The 20,188-nt window shown below is 42.0% G+C and overlaps 1 protein-coding gene across 7 annotated transcripts in view; it reads left to right on the forward strand.

Moving 5' to 3' along the window:
* The window catches only part of MAPK9 (mitogen-activated protein kinase 9), a 68,103-nt gene that overhangs the window by 32,444 nt on the left and 15,471 nt on the right, over window positions 1-20,188 (forward strand). For all 7 annotated transcript variants that reach the window (XM_070792314.1, XM_019963704.2, XM_019963701.2 and 4 more), the window contains 2 exons: window positions 33-91; window positions 3,013-3,151. In XM_070792314.1, the coding sequence (XP_070648415.1) occupies window positions 33-91; window positions 3,013-3,151 (198 nt within the window). The remainder of the gene's footprint in view (window positions 1-32; window positions 92-3,012; window positions 3,152-20,188) is intronic.

Below are 20,188 nucleotides of genomic sequence, written 5' to 3' on the forward strand. Positions count from 1 at the left end.
TGACATACTGAGGTTTAATTTTCTCTTTTCAGATAATTAGTTTGTTAAATGTGTTTACACCACAAAAAACTCTAGAAGAATTTCAAGATGTGTAAGTATAATTTTTATTCAGTAATACACTGTGCATGAAAGACTGAGAATTTAAGAGAACATGACTGCTTTTTTTAACTTAGGAAATGCAGACAACATAATACATTTTAAAATGATATCTTAGCCACTTTTCACTATGAAATAGAAATAGTAAGGAAAACAAATAATAATATTTGTGCCTATGGACTTCTTAGGTGGCTCTAGTCATAAAGAATCCGCCCACCAATGTAGGAGACGTAAGAGATCCTGGTTCCATCCCTGAGTGGGGAAGACGCCCTGGAGAAGGGCATGGCAACCCAGTCCAGTATTCTTGCTTGGAGAGTCCCTCGGACAGAGGAGCCAGGCAGGCTACAGTCCACAGGGTTGCAAAGAGTCAGACACTACTGAAGCAACTTAGCATACACGTGCTTATCCCTAGACAGTTATCATTTTTACAACACATAAAGGATGACTGAAAGTGGATTCCTTGGAGAAGACAGTGCCATTAATGCTGCTGATTTGCTTTACTGAAATATAAAATGTTTTTCTCTAGTCCCCTAAAATCCAGGATTGTAGGGTTTAGGGATTTATGGTTGTTATATGAAATGGGTAAGTGACTAAATATTGTATGTTTTCCAAAATCTGAAATAGAATTGTTTTACTAACAATGAAATGAAATATTAATTTATTATTTAGATATAATGCACAACTTTATCTTAAATTTATTGGTTTATTCATTCAACAAATATTTGACTGCTAGAAATTCCCTGGCAGTCCAGTGGTTAGGATGCCATGCTTTCAGTTGCACAGCCAAAAGGAAAATTTGATTGCCAGCTGTGTGCTAAGCACTCTCTTGAACTTGACATACTTAGTGACCAAAACAGGCAAAAATTCCTTTCATTATTTAAGAATTGTGGATGATCATATTTCCTCCTAGAGCTTGAAGGAAAACCAGGGAAGATAATCAACATAACAAATAGGGAAATTATGTCATTCATTAGAATGTGGCAAATGTGGAAGAAACGAAGCTGAGTGAGGGATCAGAAGTGCTGGGGTTTAGGAGTCAGGCTGCAGTTTTAAGTAGGATAGTTAGGGAAGGACCTCATGGGATTGGTGACATTTGAAGAAGCCTTGAAGGAAATGAGGGGGTTAGTCCTACAGATATTTTGAGAAAGGTAGTATCAAGATAGAAGGAATGGGCTTCCCTGGTGAGTCAGTGCTAAAGAATCTACCTGCCAGTGCAGGAAGCAGGGGTTCAGTCCCTGATCCAGGAAGATCCCTCATGCCACGGAGCAACTAAGCCCGTGTGCCACAACTGCTGAGCCGGCTCTCTAATACTTGGGAGCCACAGCTACTGAGCCCAAGTGCTGCAGCTACTGAAGCCCACAAGTCATAGAAGCCGTGTTCCACAAGAGGAGAAGCCACTGCATTGAAAAGCCCACGCGCTGTAGCAAGAGAGTACCTGCTGCTTGCCGCAACTGGGGAAAACCTGTGCATCAGTGAAGATCCAGCACAGCCAAAATTAAAATAAATGCAGTTATATTTTTAAAAGATAGAAGGAACAAGCAGCATCAAGGAGCAGACATGGGAGTGTGCCTGCTGTGTGCTCTTGAACAGCAAGAGCCTGTTTGGCTGGATCGAAGGAAGCAGAGGAAAGTAGAAGAGATCGGCTCAAAGAAGTGGCAGGACCGACACTGCTGGGCCTCTCGGCCGTTGTAAGGACTTCCCTTCTCAAGTAAGACTTTCAGTAGAAGACTGAGTGTATCTAACTTACATTTTAAAACAATAACTTGGTTTCTGGACTGAGAATCCACTGTATGGGGTGGAACACAGAAGACCAGTCAGGAGGCTACTGCAGTAGTTCAGGTGAGAGATTATTGTGGCTACATTTAGACCAAAGGGGTGATAGTGATGGTAAAGGCATGAGATTGGATGTCGACACTGTTTTGAAGATAGAACCCCAGTGCTTGCTCTTAGAGAGGCCTTGAGAGAGGCTCTGTGTGGTTTGAGAGAAGGAGTTGCTGAGAACAACATTTGGAATTTTGGCTCAGGTGCTCACCAGAAGGATAAAAGTTCTCTCAACTGAGATGAGGAAAGCTACAGGAAGAACAGATTTGGGGGTGGCGTAGAATCAGGAGCTCAGTTTTAGACAGGGAGTCTATTGGGCACCCAAACTGATCTGTGAAGCAGTCATTTAGATAAGTGAGCCTGGAGTTCAGGTGGGATGTCTGGGTTGAATGTATTAATTTGAGAGTTGACAGTCTATAGATGGTATTTAAAGCCTTGAGATCAGAAACCAGAGAAGATCGTCGTGACTATGAGTACAGTAGAGAAAAGAAGGCCAGGAACAGGTGCTGGCCTGTTCTTCTTACTCCAACAGTAAGAAGCCAGTGGTAAGAGAAAGTCATGGTCAGCCAGGATTGTAGGACTAGCCACTGGGTTTAGCAACACGGAGGTGTCAGGAACCTTTAAGACAGTTTCAGCGAAGTGGTAGGGGCAAAAGCCTAATTAAAGTGAGATTAAGGAAAAATGGGAGAAAAAAATTGAAGATGATGAGTGTAGATACCTCTTTGGGGAGTTTTGCTTGCAGGAAGACCAAAAATACAGGATCGTAGCTGGTAGGGGAGGTAAGGTCAAAAGTTTTCTTAAGATGCAAGCAGTAACGGCATGGTTTCTGTATTGGTAAGAATGACCCAGTAGCAAAAAATTTTAAATATAGGAGACTTTGCATGTTGGAGATTCTATTTACTATGATATAAAAATTGCTTCTTTTCAAGATAGCTTATAAATCAAGATACCTAATGAAAGCAAGTTATCTTTTTACTTTAGCCAGTACAGTGACTAGGTATGAAGTTATTTCTTTTTTATAAAGATTCTGATTTGATACCATGAAGGAATTTGGATAATTTTCATGTGTACACGGCTGATCATTTATTTCCTCAGGTATTTGGTTATGGAATTAATGGATGCTAACTTATGTCAGGTTATTCACATGGAGCTGGACCATGAAAGAATGTCCTACCTTCTTTACCAGATGCTCTGTGGTATTAAACATCTACATTCAGCTGGTATAATTCATAGAGTAAGTAGTGATACTGTGTTGGTTTTTTTCCTTTTAATCAAAATCATTTTGTTATTGTAATCTTCAGATACAAAAAAACATTTTTAAAAAATTTGTCAATGTTGAAAATCCAAATGAACTTTGGGATCATGTTACTTTCTCAAAGACTGTTGAGATTAGAAGACATTTGTGGAATGCCTGATTTGCCTGGGCCCATCTGAGCCACCCTGGGTGCAGATATGAGCCAGCTGCCCAGACTCATATACAGAAAAATGCTTCTTCTTTTTTTTTTTTAAGTTTTTATTTGGAAATAATGTAAAACTTAGAGAAAAATTGTAAGAATAGGACAAAGAACTTCCAAATACTATTTACCCAGATATCCCTGGTGTTAACAGTTTTGTCATACTTGAAATCTTATTTTTAGTGCAAAGAATTTGAATTTGGGGTGGGGGAAAGTTAAAGGCCAAGTAGTATATGATACAGTTGCTCTAGAAGTTTTATATGAATTATTGCCCAAGTATTCATTTCTTACACTGTAAAATTCTACCACTCCAGCATCCGAACCATACCAGTAGGAACTCTTGGAAAGGCTCCAGGCAAACCTCTTGGCTAGGCCAAGGCTGGAATTTGAATGGTGGTGTTGCCTGTCAGGGAGTACATATTTAAAAACCAGAGAGATGTTCTCTAAGCTGGTTTTATGAGCTTTCGTTATTTTTTGATCTGTACCGCTGTGTAAACAGATCATGATAAAGTTTTTGTTTGTTTCTTTGTTGTTTCTTGTTTTTTTTTTAGCAACTGAAGTGTTGAGTGAGGCTAGAGGCAGAGATAATAATAGTTTTATTGAAAGCATTCTTAGCATTCCTTAAATAATTACTGTATTGATTTTGTTGACTGTCTTTTGATACTATGTTTCAATAACAACAAAAAGTTGTATTTTCTGTGAACTAAAGTCTGTGGGGGGAAGAAGTGAGATAAGAACAATGAAACCTTTTCATACAAAAAAGAACAGAGAGATTTTTGATGGTATAGTAGTAGTAATTCTTTTGAATCTGTTGAGTGGTTCCATCACAGCCACTGAACAGAAGCCTAACACAGTAGCAGAGCCCACAGTTCAGAGAGGGCCAAACCCTTGCCCCTTGTGAACATGAGGCCTGAGGCCTGAGTGAGGTCTGCCACCTGAGACCAGCCCTGGCCCTCCCACTGACTACTGGGGGCCTGCCGCAAAGACTCCTGGCCAGTCTTCAGCCTTTGCTGCTGCCATGTGGTCAGTTAAAATAATATAAATTCAGTTGATGAATTTGCTTTAAAAATAGTGACACTAGTCATTTTAATTAAAAATGAAGATTTCCTAGCATACCATTCTATTTCTTTTCCTGAAACATTCACAGACCTTTATACAAATTAAGGCAGTCTTAATTTCTCTTAAATACATATTGTATTAAAGTCTTGCCTGAGAATAAGTTCTCAGATAATTAGGCTTCATTATTGTTAAGCTTTATTAATTTTGCACAAGCAAACCGTTTGTCTTGCTTGTGTCTCCCCCCTTGGGCCCAGACATACATGGGGAAGCAGTGTCCTCTCGTTTCAGGGGTGCCTTGTAAGAGCTGTAGCATACATGTGCCTGTGTTAGGTGATGTTTGGTCCTTGCAGTGTAGGCCCACACCTGCAGACCAGAAAGTCGCATAGGGTCAAGGAAGTTTTTGGTTTGCCCAGCATGATTTCGCCAACCACGTCTCCATCCTATTCATCTCCCCACTGGCTCTCCCTCCCCTTGTTTTACGCCATCCTGCTCACACGTCAGTAGGACTGCAGACTTGGTGTTTGCTTGAAACCATCACATGCACATTGTGGGGAAGGTGGATAAGGCCCCTGTTTGCACACCCGCCCCTCCTCCAGGTCCTGAGAGGTGAACAACCACAGTTACCCTTTAGTGTGTTAATGGTTTCCTGTGAACTTTTCCTGTCCTTTTTCTCTGTATACAATACCATAGATGGAGAAGGAAGTGGCAACCCACTCCAGTATTCTTGCCCGGAGAATCCCGTGGACAGAGGGGCCTGGTGGGCTGCTGTCCGTTGGGTCACACAGAGTTGGACCCGACTGAAGCGACTTAGCATGCATGCATGCATGCATTGGAGAAGGAAATGGCAACTCACTCCAGTATTCTTCCCTGGAGAATCCTATGGACAGAAGAGCCTGGCAGGCTGCCGTCTATGGGGTCGCAAAGAGTCAGGCACGACTGAAACAACTTAGCAGCAGCAGCAGCATATAGACAAAATGTGTTCCACTGGAGAAGGGAATGGCAAACCACTTCAGTATTCTTGCCTTGAGAACCCCATGAACAGTATGAAAAGGCAAAAAGATAGGACACTGAAAGATGAACTCCCCAGGTCGCTGTGCGTGTGTATTAGTTCCTTAGTCATGTCCGACTCTTTGCAACCCCATAGACTGCAGCCCACCAGGCCTCTCCATCCATGGGATTCTCCAGGCAAGAACACTGGAGTGGGTTGCCATTTTCTTCTCCAAAAGGAACTATAGAAAGAAAGTGAAGTCACTCAGTGGTGTCCGACTCTTTGTGACCCCACGGACTGCAGCCCACCAGGCTCCTACATCCGTGGAATTTTCCAGGCAAGAGTACTGGAGTGGGTTGCCATTTCCTTCTCTGCCCCAGGTCAGTAGGTGCCCAATATGCTACCAGAGATCAGTGGAGAAATAACTCCAGAAAGAATGAAGAGATGGAGCCAAAGCAAAAACAACACCCAGTTGTGGGTGTGACTGGTGATAGAAGCAAGGTCCGATACTGTAAAGAGCAATATTGCGTAGGAACCTGGAATGTTAGGTCCATGAATCAAGGCAAACTGGAAGTGGTCACACAGGAGATGGCAAGAGTGAACATCGACATTTTAGGAATCAGCGAATTAAAATGGACTGGAATGGGTGAAATTAACTCAGATGACCATTATATTTACTACTATGGGCAAGAATCCCTTAGAAGAAATGGAGTAGCCATCATAGCCAACAAAAGAGTCCGAAATGCAGTACTTGGATGCAGTCTCAAAAACAACAGAATGATCTGTTCATTTCCAAGGCAAACCATTCAGTGTCACAGTAATCCAAGTCTATAACCCCGACCAGTAACGCTGAAGAAGCTGAAGTTGAATGGTTCTATGAAGACCTACAAGACCTTCTAGAAATAACATCCAAAAAAGATGTCCTTTTCATTATAAGGGACTGGAATGCAAAAGTAGGAAGTCAAGAAACACCTGGAATAACAGGCAAATTTGGCCCTGGAGTGCAAAACGAAGCAAGGCAAAGGCTAACAGAGTGTTGTCAAGAGAACACACTGGTCATAGAAAACACCCTCTTCCAACAACACAAGAGAAGACTCTACACATGGACATCACCAGATGGTCAACACCGAACTCAAATTGATTATATTCTCTGCAGCCAAAGATGAAGAAGCTCTATACAGCCAGCAAAAACAAGACTGGGAGCTGATTGTGGCTCAGATCATGAATTACTTATTGCCAAATTCAGACTGAAATTGAAGAAAGTAAGGAAAATCACTAAACCATTCAGGTATGACCTAAATCAAATCCCTAACGATTATACAGTGAAAGTGAGAAATAGATTTAAGGGACTAGATCTGATAGAGTGCCTGATGAACTATGGATGGAGGTTCATGACATTTAACAGGAGACAGGGAGCAAGACCATCCCCAAGAAAAAGAAATGCAAAAAAGCAAAATGGCTGTCTGAGGAGGCCTTACAAATAGCTGTAAAAAGAAGAGGAGCAAAAAGCAAAGGAGAAAAGGAAAGATATAAGCATATGAATACAGAGTTCCAAAGAATAGCAAGGAGAGATAAGAAAGCCTTCCTCAGTGATCAATGCAAAGAAATAGAGGAAACCAATAAAATGGGAAAGACTAGAGATCTCTTCAAGAAAATTAGAGATACCAAGGGAACATTACATGCAAAGATGGGCTCAATAAAGGACAGAAATGATATGGACCTAACAGGAGAAGATATTAAGAAGAGATGGCAAAAATACACAGAAGAACTGTATAAAAAAGATCTTCACAACCCACATAATCATGATGGTGTGATCACTCACCTAGAGCCAGACATCCTGGAATGGGAAGTCAAGTGGGCCTTATGAAGCATCACTACGAACAAAGCTAGTGGAGGTGATGGAATTCCAGTTGAGCTATTTCAAATCCTAAAAGATGATGCTGTGAAAGTGCTGCACTTAATATGCCAGCAAATTTGGAAAATTCAGCAGTGGCCACAAGACTGGGAAAGGTCTGTTTTCATTACAGTCTCAAAGAAAGCCAATGCTACAGAATGCTCAAACTACTGCACAATTGCGCTCATCTCACATGATAGTAAAGTAATGCTCAAAATTCTCCAAGCCAGACTTCAACAGTACATGAACCATGAACTTCCAGATGTTCAAGCTAGTTTTAGAAAAGGCAGAGGAACCAGAGATCAAATTGCCAACATCCATTGGATCATGGAAAAAGCAAGAGAGTTCCAGCAAAACATCTATTTCTGCTTTATTGACTATGCCAAAGCCTTTGACTGTGTGGCTCACAATAAACTGTGGAAAATTCTGAAAGAGATGGGAATACCAGACCACCTGACCTGCCTCTTGAGAAATCTGTATGCGGGTCAGAAAACAACAGTTAGAACTGGACATGGAACAACAGACTGGTTCCAAATAGGAAAAGGAGGACGTCAAGGCTGTATATTGTCACCCTGCTTATTTAACTTATATGCAGAGTACATCATGAGAAACGGTAGCCTGGAAGAAGCACAAGCTGGAATCAAGATTGCCAGGAGAAATATCAATAACCTCAGATATGCAGATGACACCACCCTACGGCAGAAAGCCCAAGAAGAACTAAGGAGCCTCTTGATGAAAGTGAAAGAGGAGAGTATAAAAGTTGGCTTAAGCTCAACATTCAGAAAACAAAGATCATGGCATCCAGTCCCATCACTTCATGGCAAATAGATGGAGAAACAGTGGAAACAGTAGCAGACTTTATTTTCTTGGGTTCCAGAATCACTGCAGATGGTGACTGCAGCCGTGAAATTAAAAGACGCTTACTCTTTGAAAGAAAAGTTATGCCCAACCTAGACAGAATATTAAAAAAGCAGAGACATTACTTTGCCAACAAAGGTCTCTCTAGTCAAGGTTATGGTTTTTCCAGTAGTCATGCATGCATGTGAGAGTTGGACTATAAAGAAAGCTGAGTGCCAAAAAATTAATGCTTTTGAACTGTGGTGTTGGAGAAGACTCTTGAGAGTCCCTTGGACTGCAAGGAGATCAAACCAGTCAATCCTAAAGGAGATCAACCCTGAATATTGATTGGAAGGACTGATACTGAAGCTGAAACTCCAATACTTTGGCTACCTGATGCAAAGAGCTGATTCACTTGAAAAGACCCTGATGCTGGGAAAGATTGAAGGCAGGAGGAGAAGGGGACGACAGAGGATGAGATGGTTGGATGGCATCACCATCCAACCAATGGACATGAGTTTGGGTAAGCTCCCAGAGTTGGTGATGGACAGGGTGGCCTGGCATGCTGCAGTCCACGGGGTTGCAAAGAGCTGGACACAGCTGAGCGACTGAACTGAACTGAACTGATACCATAGGCATAGATATACACGTTCAGTTTTGCTTACTAAGATATTTTCATAATAAACATAGAATTTAATTACTTGAAAAATAAAACAGCCATAATCCTACCACTTTTTTGTTGTATAATTAAAAACAAAGGGAAAGGAAAGTCCCCCAGCCCTCCATTGTCACCTGGAGGAGGCCACTGATGGCATTTGGGTTTTTTCTTCCTGCCTTTACACTGATACATCTTCTTACTTATGTAATACCAGTATATCTGTTTATACTTATGTCCTTTATAACTTATATTTTTAAAAAATAGGGTCATCTTGTACATGATTGTTCTGCAACTTGCTGAATGAGTTGGTCAGTCTGGTTTTTTTTTATTTTTATCAAGGATAACTTATTAAAAAGGTACCCCCACCTCCTCCCTCCTATTTCTCTCTCCCCAGCAGCACTCATTCAGTTCTTCTAGCTGTTATTTTGGTGTTTATATCTTGAAACAATATGATTAGATCTCTATTTGTTGATCTCTCTTCAGTTTGGAACATAAGGTACTGATTTAGCTCTCTCTCACTCCCCTGTCCTCCCAATTAGTTACAGTATAATTGGTTTAGATCAGATGTCAGTTTTACATCATCAGGACCTATAAACACTTTTCACAGTTAAGCTTACATTTATACCATGATTTTATTTCTTTTCCTTTCAAATTTTTGTCCCTAGGGTTAACAACACTTGTCTTTTACTTGTTAGAATTGTGGCCTTTGTTGTTTGTTTGAAGGAGGAAGCAGATTTCCATGTCTTTACTGCTAATTAAACCCTACGCTTTCTGCCAGGTGTCTAAGTGATCTCTTACTGCAGATGGCTTAACTGTTTCATTGGTTTGATCGTCTTGTGGAACCTCAACCCTGCTCACATCTGGACTGGCCACCCCCATACCTGATACCGAGGCCTTATCCTGGCCTTGCCCCAGCATTTTCCTGAGGGTTTCCTTCACCTCTCTCTGCTTCCTGACCCCCATCTCTCCTTTGTTTTGGTAGGACCTGTCCTCCAATAGCTTCCCCAAAAGTGGTGCCTGGAAAGTAAAGTTTTTAAGTCTCAGATATCTGAAACTCTTCTTCTGCCCTATCGCATGATTAGTGATTTGGTTGGATATGAAATCCTTGGTTATAAGTCAGTTGCCCCTGAGGTATGAGTACTGTACCGTTGTGGTGCAGTGCTGTATGGCTTTTGAACTTTCTGGTGCTATTCTTATTACAGATCCTTTGCAGATGCCCTGGTTTGGGTTTTGTTTTTATCTCTGAAAACATCTTTTAAAGTTTATTTCTTGTATTCTGAAATGTTATGGTGATATGCCATCATATGGAAATTTTTTTCATTAATTGTGGTGGGCACTTCAGTCTGGAAGGACATGCCATTAGAGTTCTGGGAACTTTGTATTATTTCTTTCAGAATAGAAATGTGTTCTTTATTCTGTCTTTCTCTGAAGTACCAGTAAGTTGGAGCTCTTTCTTATCTTTAAAAGTTCCTTTTTATAGCATTTTCTTCTTTTTTTTAATTGGAATATGATTGATTTACAATATTGTGTTAGTTTCAGGTGTACAGCCTAGTGATTTAGTATTTTTGGAGATTATATTCTATCATAGGTTGTTATAAGATAATGGTGTAATTCCTTGAGCTGTATAGTATATCCTTGTTGCTTCCTTTATATATCTTCCTAATATGTGCTAGTTTTATCTGTTAATCTCAAACCCCTAAATTGTCCCTCCCCAATTCCCTCTCCCTTTTGTTAACCACAAATTTGTTTTCTATATCTGTGAGTCTGTTTCTATTTTGTATATACATTTATGTGTATCATTTTTTAGATTCCAAGTGATTGATATCATATAGTATTTGTCTTTCTCTGACTCATTTCACTAAACATAATATGCTCTAGGTCCATTTACATTGCTGCAAATGGCAATATTTCATTCGTTTTTATGACTGAGTAATATTCCATTATATATATATATATATGCTTAGTCAATCGGTCATGTCCACCTCTTTGCGACCCTTTGGACTGTAGCCACCAGGCTCCTCTGTCCATGGGATTTTTCAGGCACAAATACTGCAGTGGTTTGCCATTTTTCTCATCCAGGGGATCTTCCCAACCCAGGGATTGAACCCACATCTCCTGTATTGCAGGCAGATTATTTACCTGCTGAGCCATCACAGAGGCCTATATATGTATATATACACACACACACACACACACACATACATACAATCATACAACACATCTTCTTATTCAGTCGTATTATTAGGCACTTACTTGGGTTGCTTTCATGTCTTGGCTGTGGGAAATAGCATTTTTTTCTTGGCATGAAGGCACTGTCATCTCTACAAGGCTAGAATTTCTTTGAATTTTTTTTTCTATTAAATGATAGTTTTACTGTTACAGAATTGTGTTATTTTCTGTTGATCAATCATGATACAATAGTTACATAATCACAATAATAAAAGATGTTTATCAGTTTTCATAATCAATATCCAGACCAAAAAAAAGATAATTACAATTGCAAGCCATAATAGAGACATGATTAACCTAAACAATGTAAGATAATTACATACAATTTGGAGGGGTTAAGTAATGTGGTAAGTGAAAGTGCATACACGCACATGTTTTCATCTACCCAGCTGGTCTGTGTGTTTTGGTTGGTTCATTTAATCCATTCACATTTAAGGTAATTTTCAATATGTATGTCTATATAGTCAAAACTATGGTTTCTCCAGTAGTCATATATGAATGTGAGAGTTGGACCATAAAGAAAGCTGAGCGCCGAAGAATTGATGCTTTTGAACTGTGGTGTTGGTGTTGGAGAAGACTCTTGAAGAGTCCCTTGGACTGCAAGGAGGTCAAACCAGTCAATCCTAAAAGAAATCAACCCTGAATATTGATTGGAAGGATTGATACTGAAGCTGAAGCTTCAGTACTTTGGCACCTGATGTGAAGAGCTGAATCATTGGGAAAGACCCTGATGCTGGGAAAGATTGAAGGCAGGAGGAGAAGGGGATGACAGAGGATGAGATAGTTGGATAGCATCACCGACTCGACAGACGTGAGTTTGAGCAAGCTCTGGGAGTTAGTGATGAACAGGGAAGCCTGGCGTGCTGCAGTTGGACACAATTGAGCAACTGAACTGACTGATGAGAAGTGAAGAAAGAACCAAGATCTTCTGTGGGGATCTGAGAGGTCTGCCTTTACCTTCCTGCGAACCTTCCTCCCCCACCCCCATCCCCTGAAAATCCCTCAGCATCCTGCTCCCTACCCCATCCTGCCTTCTGCAGTACTTGTCATTCAATTCCGCAGCCCTTTCCAGAGTTGTGGTCCACATTATCTCACTGTGGGCCACTCACTGAGGTTGGGATTACTCCACTTGGCCAAGTTGTTTATTCCTGTGTGCTGACTTCCATCCCCATAGAGCATATGAGGTTTTTCACTGAAGGCATTAGTGTGCCATGATGGCATTAGACATGCAGGAGATGCAGGGAGAAGGCCTCTGAGGAAGAACCGAAGGAGGGAGTCAGAGGAGGTGGGAAAGCTGGCAGGGGACAGCACAGTCTGACCCCTTGGCATAGAGAGGGTGTGAAGAAGGGTTGGAAGCTGTCTGTTAGAGGAATCCAGTATCTCATAGGAAAGGACCTCCTTCTCCATATGCAGTTGCTGGCCAAGAGCCGCTGTGGGACTTATGGCCTTGTCGTGAGCGGAGGGGAGGCTTAGGGCACGTCAGGGGGTGTCTGTCAGTTGCACTCCCACAGGAGAGAGACAGACAGGCATTTTCACGGCTACCACTGTCCACCCCTGTCCTTCTCAGCTCTGCTTCTGCACACAGGTCAAGAGCAGGCTCCTCGTGAGCCTCCCTTCCTGAGGGGAAGAGACAAACCATAGTCCCTTTCACCAGGTGGTTGATCTCGGAGCCACAGCAGGTCGTCATTCTCTGCACTGTTCATTCCTGAAGTGTACGAGTCTGGTGGTCCAAAACGGACCCCGTGGTCCATGCAGCAGTCATCCTCCCAGTCCTCAAGTATGTGACTGGAACTGATACACTCGACAGTTGATACTCCTGGCAGATTGACCCCTGCGTTTGTTCTTTGGTCTGGAGTTGAGTTATCTTGATTGGCAAAGCCAAGTGGAAACGTGAAACTGCCATCCCCAAGACAGTACATCAAAAACGGTATTGAACTCGGAGATGGGGGAGAATGGAGGAGATTACTGCCACCATTAGAACCTAAAAATGTCAGGGTGGTGGTCCCTCCTAGCTCAGTTTAATTCACTAGTCCAGCCCTTGAAGAAACTAGATGGATGCTAGAGAATGTCGACCACCGAGACTTAGCTGACCAGGGGTCCTGATTGTAGCTGCTGTACTGGACACGGTGTTGTTGCCAGAGCAGATTAATAAGGCCTTAGGTGTGTCATATAGTCATTGATTAGGCAAATGCATTCTCCCATACTGATTAGATAAGAGGATCAGAAACCATGTGAGACGGACACCAGTCTTCCACAGTTTTGCCCCAGGCCTGTGTCATAATATAGTTGGAAGAGATCTGGACCAGTCTCCATTTATTAGCTGGCCTCCATGACCACCCCCTACCACCAGCTGGGGGAGGCATGATGATGTTGTTTTGAGTCTTTGACTTTCAGTGTCCACTTAGAACTTATGTCTAATACTTCTCCAAACGTCTGCTTCAGCTCCTGTCCCCAGATACAATCATCCGAGTAAGCGGTCATAGGTACATGTGAGGAAGTCAAGTCGGTGGACAGTTGTTAAACTTCTTCAGTCAGCGGGTTCTAGATGGAGAGCTGATGAGGGATGACGACACCCTCGGCCTCGACTCCTCTGCTCCTGTCCTTATCTGGTTACAGGTGTTTCGTATACCCTTGTTGGCTGCTGCAGGGATGCCTCCCCATACTCTGTGCGTCAAGCCCCCAGATTTAGGTCTCATTTGTACTTTACTGTGTATTTCTTGTTTTCCTTCTTTGGGATGGTTTTCAGGATTTGAAGGGGCAGAATCGTCTTTACTCTGCCATCTTCAAACAACAAGTCCACTTCCTTTGTGGAAAGCTGCTTCTGGTTGTGTGTGGAGACTGATGGGGCCGTGTGTGGGGGGAACCCTCAGAAGCCCTGGGACCTCTTTAGGCACCTTCCCTTGCCTCCCAACACGGCCACCTCTACCATTCCAGCCAGGATAAAATCCACACCTCTCCACAGCTTGATCCACAGGTTTGCATTTGACTATCATAGTTGTCCAGTAGATGGCAGTAAAGTCCATCTTTACTTGGATGGCAGTCAGTCCAACAAAATCGGTGCAAGAGGACACTCTTCTGACAGGTAGATGTGGCTGGCATGGGCATGTTTTCTAACCACACAGGAGTTCATCAGGCTGGATGACACTACTCTGATCATCCTTGTTCGTGTGGCTGTGTTAGTTCAAGGCCAGGCTGGATTTCAGGGACTGCTGGGTGGTCAAGTATGTTGTTAAGTCATATCGCTAAGTCATGTCCAGCTCTTTGCAAGCCCGTGGACTATAGCACGCCAGGTTCCTCTGTCCTCCACTATCTCCTCGAGTTTGCTCAAATTCATGTGCATTGAATCAGTGGTGCTATCTAACCATCTCTTCCTGTACCACCCCCTTCTTTTGTTTTCAGGCTTTCCGAGCATCAGGATCTTTTCCAGTGAGTCAGCTCTTTGCATCAGGTGTCCAAAGTATTGGAGCTTCACCTTCAAAATCAGTCCTTCCAATGAATATTCAGAGTTGATTTCCATTAGGATTGACTGTCTCATCTCCTTGCAGTCTGACGGACTCTAAAGAGTCTTCTTCAGCACTACAATTAGAAAGCATCAATTCTTTGGTGCTCAGCCATCCTTATAGTCCAACTCTCACATCCATACATGACTACTGGAAAACCCATAGCTTTTATTATGTGGACCTTTGCTGGCAAAGTGATGTCTCTCCTATTTAATATGCTGTCTAGGTTTGTCACAGCTTTCCTTTCAGGGAGTAAGCACCTTCTAATTTCATGGCTGCAGTCACTGTCTGCAGTGATTCTGGAGCCCAAGAAAAGAAATTCTGTCACTGCTTCCACTTTTTCCCCTCCTGTTTGCCATGAAATGATGGGACCGGACACCATAATCTTAGTTTTTTTTATGTTCAGTTTCAAGCAAGCTTTTTCACCCTCATCAAGAGGCTCTTTAGTTCCTCTTCACTTTCCCCATCAGAGTGATATCATGTGCATATCTGAAGTTCTCGATATTTCTCCTGGCAATCTTGATTCCAGCTTGTGATTCTTCCAGCCTGGCATTTCCATGATGTACTCTGCATATTATAAGCAGGGTGACAGTAGACAGCCTTGTTGTACTCCTTAACAAGTTTGGAACCAGTCACTTACTCCATGTAAGGTTCTGATTGTTGCTTCTCGGCCTACATACAGATTTCTCAGGAGACAGGTAAGGTGGTCTGGTATCCCCATCTCTTTGAGAATTTTCCACAGTTTGTTGTGATCACACAAAGGTTTTAGCATAACCCAAGAAGCAGAAGTAGATTGTTTTTTTGGAACTCCCTTGCTTTCTCCATGATCCATTGAATGTTGACAATTTGGTCTCTGGTTCCTCTGCCTCTTTGAAACCCAGCTTGTACATCTGGAAGTTCTCATTTCACATACTGCTGAAGCCTAGCTTGAAGGATTTTGAGCATAACCTTGCTAGGATGTGAAATGTGTGCAATTGTATGGTAGTTGGAACATTCTTTGGCATTGCCTTTCTTGGGGATTGGAATGAAAACTGAATTCTTCCAGTCTTGTGGCCACTGCTGAGTTTTCCAAATTTGCTGCCATATTGAGTACAGCTCTGTAACAGCATCAGAGTGTGATGCTTCCTAAGGCCCACTTGACTTCACACTCCAGGGTGTCTGGCTCTAGGTGAGTAACCACACTATCATGGTTATCCTGGTCATTAAGATGTTTTTTGTATAGATCTTCTGTGTATTCTTGCCACCTCTTCCTAATCTCTTCTGGTTCTGTTAGGTCCTTAATGATAAGGACTTTCTGTCCTTTATCATCCCCATCCTTGCAAAAGATGTTCCCTTGATATGTCCAGTTTTCTTGAAGAGATCTCTAGCCTTTCCTGTTCTATTGTTTTCCTCTATTTCTTTGCGTTGCTCATTTAAGAAGGCCTTCTTATCTCTCCTTGCCATTCTTTGGAACTCTGCGTCAGTTGGGTCTATCTTACCCTTTCTCCCTTGCCTTTTTTTGCTTTTCTTCTTTCCTCCGTTATTTGTAAGGCATCCTCAGACAACAACTTTGCCTTCTCACATTTCTTTTTCTTTAGGATGGTTTTGGTCACTGTCTCCTATACAATGTTATAAACCTCCATCCATAGTTCTTCAGCACTCTGTCTACCAGATCTAATCCCTTGAATCTATTCATCACGTCCCCTGTATAATCGTAAGGGGTTTGATTTAGATCATACCTGAATGGCCTAGTAGTTTTCCCTACTTCAATTTAAGCCTAAATTTTGCAATTAGGAGCTCATGATCTGAGCCACAATCAGCTCCAAGTCTTGTTTTTACTGACTGTATAGAGCTTCTCCATCTTTGGCTTCTAAGAACATAATCAAATTTTGATATTGACCATATGGCAATATCCATATGTAGAGTAGTCTTTTTTGGGTTTTTGAGAAAGGGTGTTTGCTATGATGAGCACATTCTTATGACCAAACTCTGTTAGCCTTTGCCCTGCTTCATTTTGTACTCCAAGGCCAAACTTGCCTGTTATTCCGGGTATCTCTTGACTTCCTACTTTTGCATTCCAATCCTCTGTGCTGAAAAGAACATCTCTTTTGGGTGTTAGTTCTAGAGGTCTTATAGGCCTTCATAGAACCATTCAGCTCCACCTTCTTCAGCATTACTGGTTGGGCCATAGAGTTGGATTACTGTGATGCTGAATGGGTTGCCTTGGAACCCATTCAGTCATTTTTGAGACTGCACCCAAGTACTACATTTTTGACTTTTTTGTTGAATATGAGGGCTATTCCATTTCCTCTAAGGTATTCTCGCCCACAGTAGTAGATAGAATGGTCATCTGAATTAAATTCACCCATTCATGTCTGACTTCCTACTTTTACATGCAAAAGTAGGAAGTTAAGAGATACCTGGAGTAACAGGCAAATTGGGCCTTGGAGTACAAAATGAAGCAGGTCAAAAGCAAACAGAGTTTTGCCAAGAGAACACACTAGTCATAGCAGACAGCCTTTTCCAACAGCACAAGAGAAGACTCTACACATGGACATCACCAGATGGTCAATACCGAAATCAGATTGATTATATTCTTTGCAGCCAAAGATGGAGAAGCTCTATACAGTCAGCAAAAAGAAGATTGGGAGCTGACTGTGGCTCAGATCATGAACTCCTTATTGCTAAATTCAGACTGAAGAAAGTAGAGAAAACCACTACACCATTCAGGTATGACCTAAATAAAATCCCTAAGGATTATACAGTGGAAGTGACAAATAGATTCAAGGGATTAGATCTGATAGAGTGCCTGATGAACTATGGACAGAGGTCCATGACATTGTACAGGAGGCAGTGATCAAGATCATCCCCAAGAGAAAGAATGCAAAAAGGCAAAATGATTGTCTGAGGAGACCTTACAAATAGCTGAGAAAAGAAGAGAAGCAAAAGGCAAATGAGAAAAGGAAAGATATACCCATTTGAATGCACAGTTCCAAAGAAGAGCAAGGAGAGATAAGAGAGCCTTTCTCAGTGATCAATGCAAAGAAATAGAGGAAACCAATAGAATGGGAAAGACTAGAGATTTCTTCATGAAAATTAGAGATACCAAGGGAAAATTTCATGCAAAAATGGGCACAATAAAGTACAGAAATGGTATGAACCTAACAGAAGCAGAAGATATTAAGAAGAGGTGGCAAGAATACACAGAAAAACTATGCAAAAAACATCTTCATGACCCAGATAACCATGATGGTGTCATCACTCACCTAGAGTGAGACATCCTGGAATGCAAAGTCAAGTGGGCCTTAGGAAGCATCACTATGAACAAAGCTAGTGGAGGTGATGGAATTCCATTTGAGCTATTTCAAATCCTAAAAGATGATGCTGTGAAAGTGCTGCACTCAATATGGCAGCCTGTTTTGAAAACTCAGCAGTGGCCACAGGATTGAAAAAGGTCCTTCATTTCAGTCCCAAAGAAAGCCAATGTGAAAGAATGTTCAAACTACTGCACAATTGCACTCATCTCACACACTAGCAAAGTAATGCTGAAAATTCTCCAAGCCAGATTTCAACAGTATGTGAATCATGAACTTCCAGATGTTCAAACCAGATTTACAAAAGGCAGAGGAAACAGAAATTGACAACATCTATTGGATCACATCAAAAAAGCAAGAGAATTCCAGAAAAACATCTGCTTTATTGACTACACCAAAGCCTTTGACTGTGTGGATCACAACAAACTGTGGAAAATTCTTCAAGAGATGGGACTACCAGACCACCTGACCTGCCTCCTAAGAAATCTGTATGCAGGTCAAGAAGCGACAGTTAGAACTGGACATGGAACAACAGACTGGTTCCAAATAGGAAAAGGAGTATGTCAAGGCTGTATATTGTCACCCTGCTTATTTAACTTATATTCAGAGAAATGCTGGGCTGGATGAAGCACAAGCTGAAATCAAGATTGCTGGGAGAAATATCAATAACCTCAGATATCCAGATGAACCAGGCTTATGGCAGAAAGCGAAGAAGCACTAAAGAGCCTCTTGATGAAAGTAGAAGAGGAGAGTAAAAAAGTTGGTTTAAAGCTTAACATTCAGAAAACTAAGATCATGGCATCCAGTCCCATCACTTCATGGCAAATAGATGGGGAAACAATGGAAACAGTGACAGACTGTTTTCTTGGGCTCCAAAATCATTGCAGATGGTTACTTCAGCCATGAAATTAAAAGACACTTGCTCCTTGGAAGAAAAGTTATGCCCAACCTAGACAGCATATTAAAAAGCAGAGATATTACTTTGCCAACAAAGGTCCATATAATCAAAGCTATGGTTTTTCCAGTAGTCATGAATGAATGTGAGAGTTGGACTATAAAGAAAGCTGAGTGCCGAAGAACTGATGCTTTTGAACTGTGGTGTTGGAGAAGACTCTTGAGAGTCCCTTGGACAGCGAGGAGATCCATCCAGTCAATCCTAAAGGAAATCAGTCCTGAATATTCATTGGAAGGGCTGATGCTGAAGCTGGAGCTCCAGTACTTTGGCCACCTGATGGGAAGAACTGACTCATTGGAAAAGACCCTGATGCTGAGAAGGATTGAAGGCAGGAGGAGAAGGGGACAACAGAGGATGAGATGGTTGGATGGTGTCACCGGTTCTATGGACATGAGTTTGAGTAAGCTCCGAGAGTTGGTGATGGACAGGGAAGCCTGGCATGCTACAGTCCATGAGGTCGCAAAGAATGGGACACAACTGTGCAACTGATCTGAACTGATTCCTGTCTGTTTTAGTTCACTGATTACTAAGATGTCAGTGTTCAATCTTGTCATTTCCTGCTTGACCATCTCCAATTTATCTTGACTCATGGACCCAACATTCTGGCTTCCTATACAGTATTGTTCTTTACAACATCAGACATTACTTTCACCACCAGGCATATTCACAACTGAGTGTCGTTTCCACTTGGCCTAGCCACTTCATTCTGTCTAAAGCTATTGTTAATTGCCCTTTGCTCTTCCCCAGTAGCATACGGGACACCTTCGAATCTGGGGGCTCATCTTCCGGTGTCATATCTCTTTGCCTTTTTATATGGTCCATGGGGTATAAAAAGGAGAATCTCCTTGGAAAGAGGAGGCTGGCAGGCTACAGTCCACGGGGTTGCAAAGAGTTGAACACGACTGAGCGACTAAGCACAATTTGTATCCTGAAATACCCGTTCTTCCCATATTCTTTAGTTCTAAAAACGGAACCTAGGAACAAATTGGTTTGTTTTACCTTAGCTGCATTACTGCCTGCTCACAGGAAAAGGTTGCTGGTTTGAGTGTGGTGCCTATTCTTCCCATGCTTTCTTTTGTGCAGCCTCGCAGCTGTGGGTGGGGTTGGCCATGCTCCCCTCAGCACTTCATGTTGGGACATGCATGGAGGAAGTGCTCTGGGACCAGCCAGGGACCAGTGCATCTGCATGGGCTTGGTAGGAGTTTTCATTATGTTTTTAAGCAATGCATAGTTATGTTATATTTTACTGAATTCCGAATTTTCAGAAAGGAAGCCCTTAGCAGTAATGAAACATAGTTTTGACTGATGTAAATTTAAATGTTGTTCTACTTATCCCAGTAACCTTTGGCAGCTGTCACTCAAGGCACACCTATGCCCATTGGTGACGCATCAATTGGAAAGTTT

The sequence above is a fragment of the Bos indicus genome, chromosome 7, assembly GCF_029378745.1.
Source record: "Bos indicus isolate NIAB-ARS_2022 breed Sahiwal x Tharparkar chromosome 7, NIAB-ARS_B.indTharparkar_mat_pri_1.0, whole genome shotgun sequence".
Lineage (NCBI taxonomy): Eukaryota > Metazoa > Chordata > Mammalia > Artiodactyla > Bovidae > Bos > Bos indicus.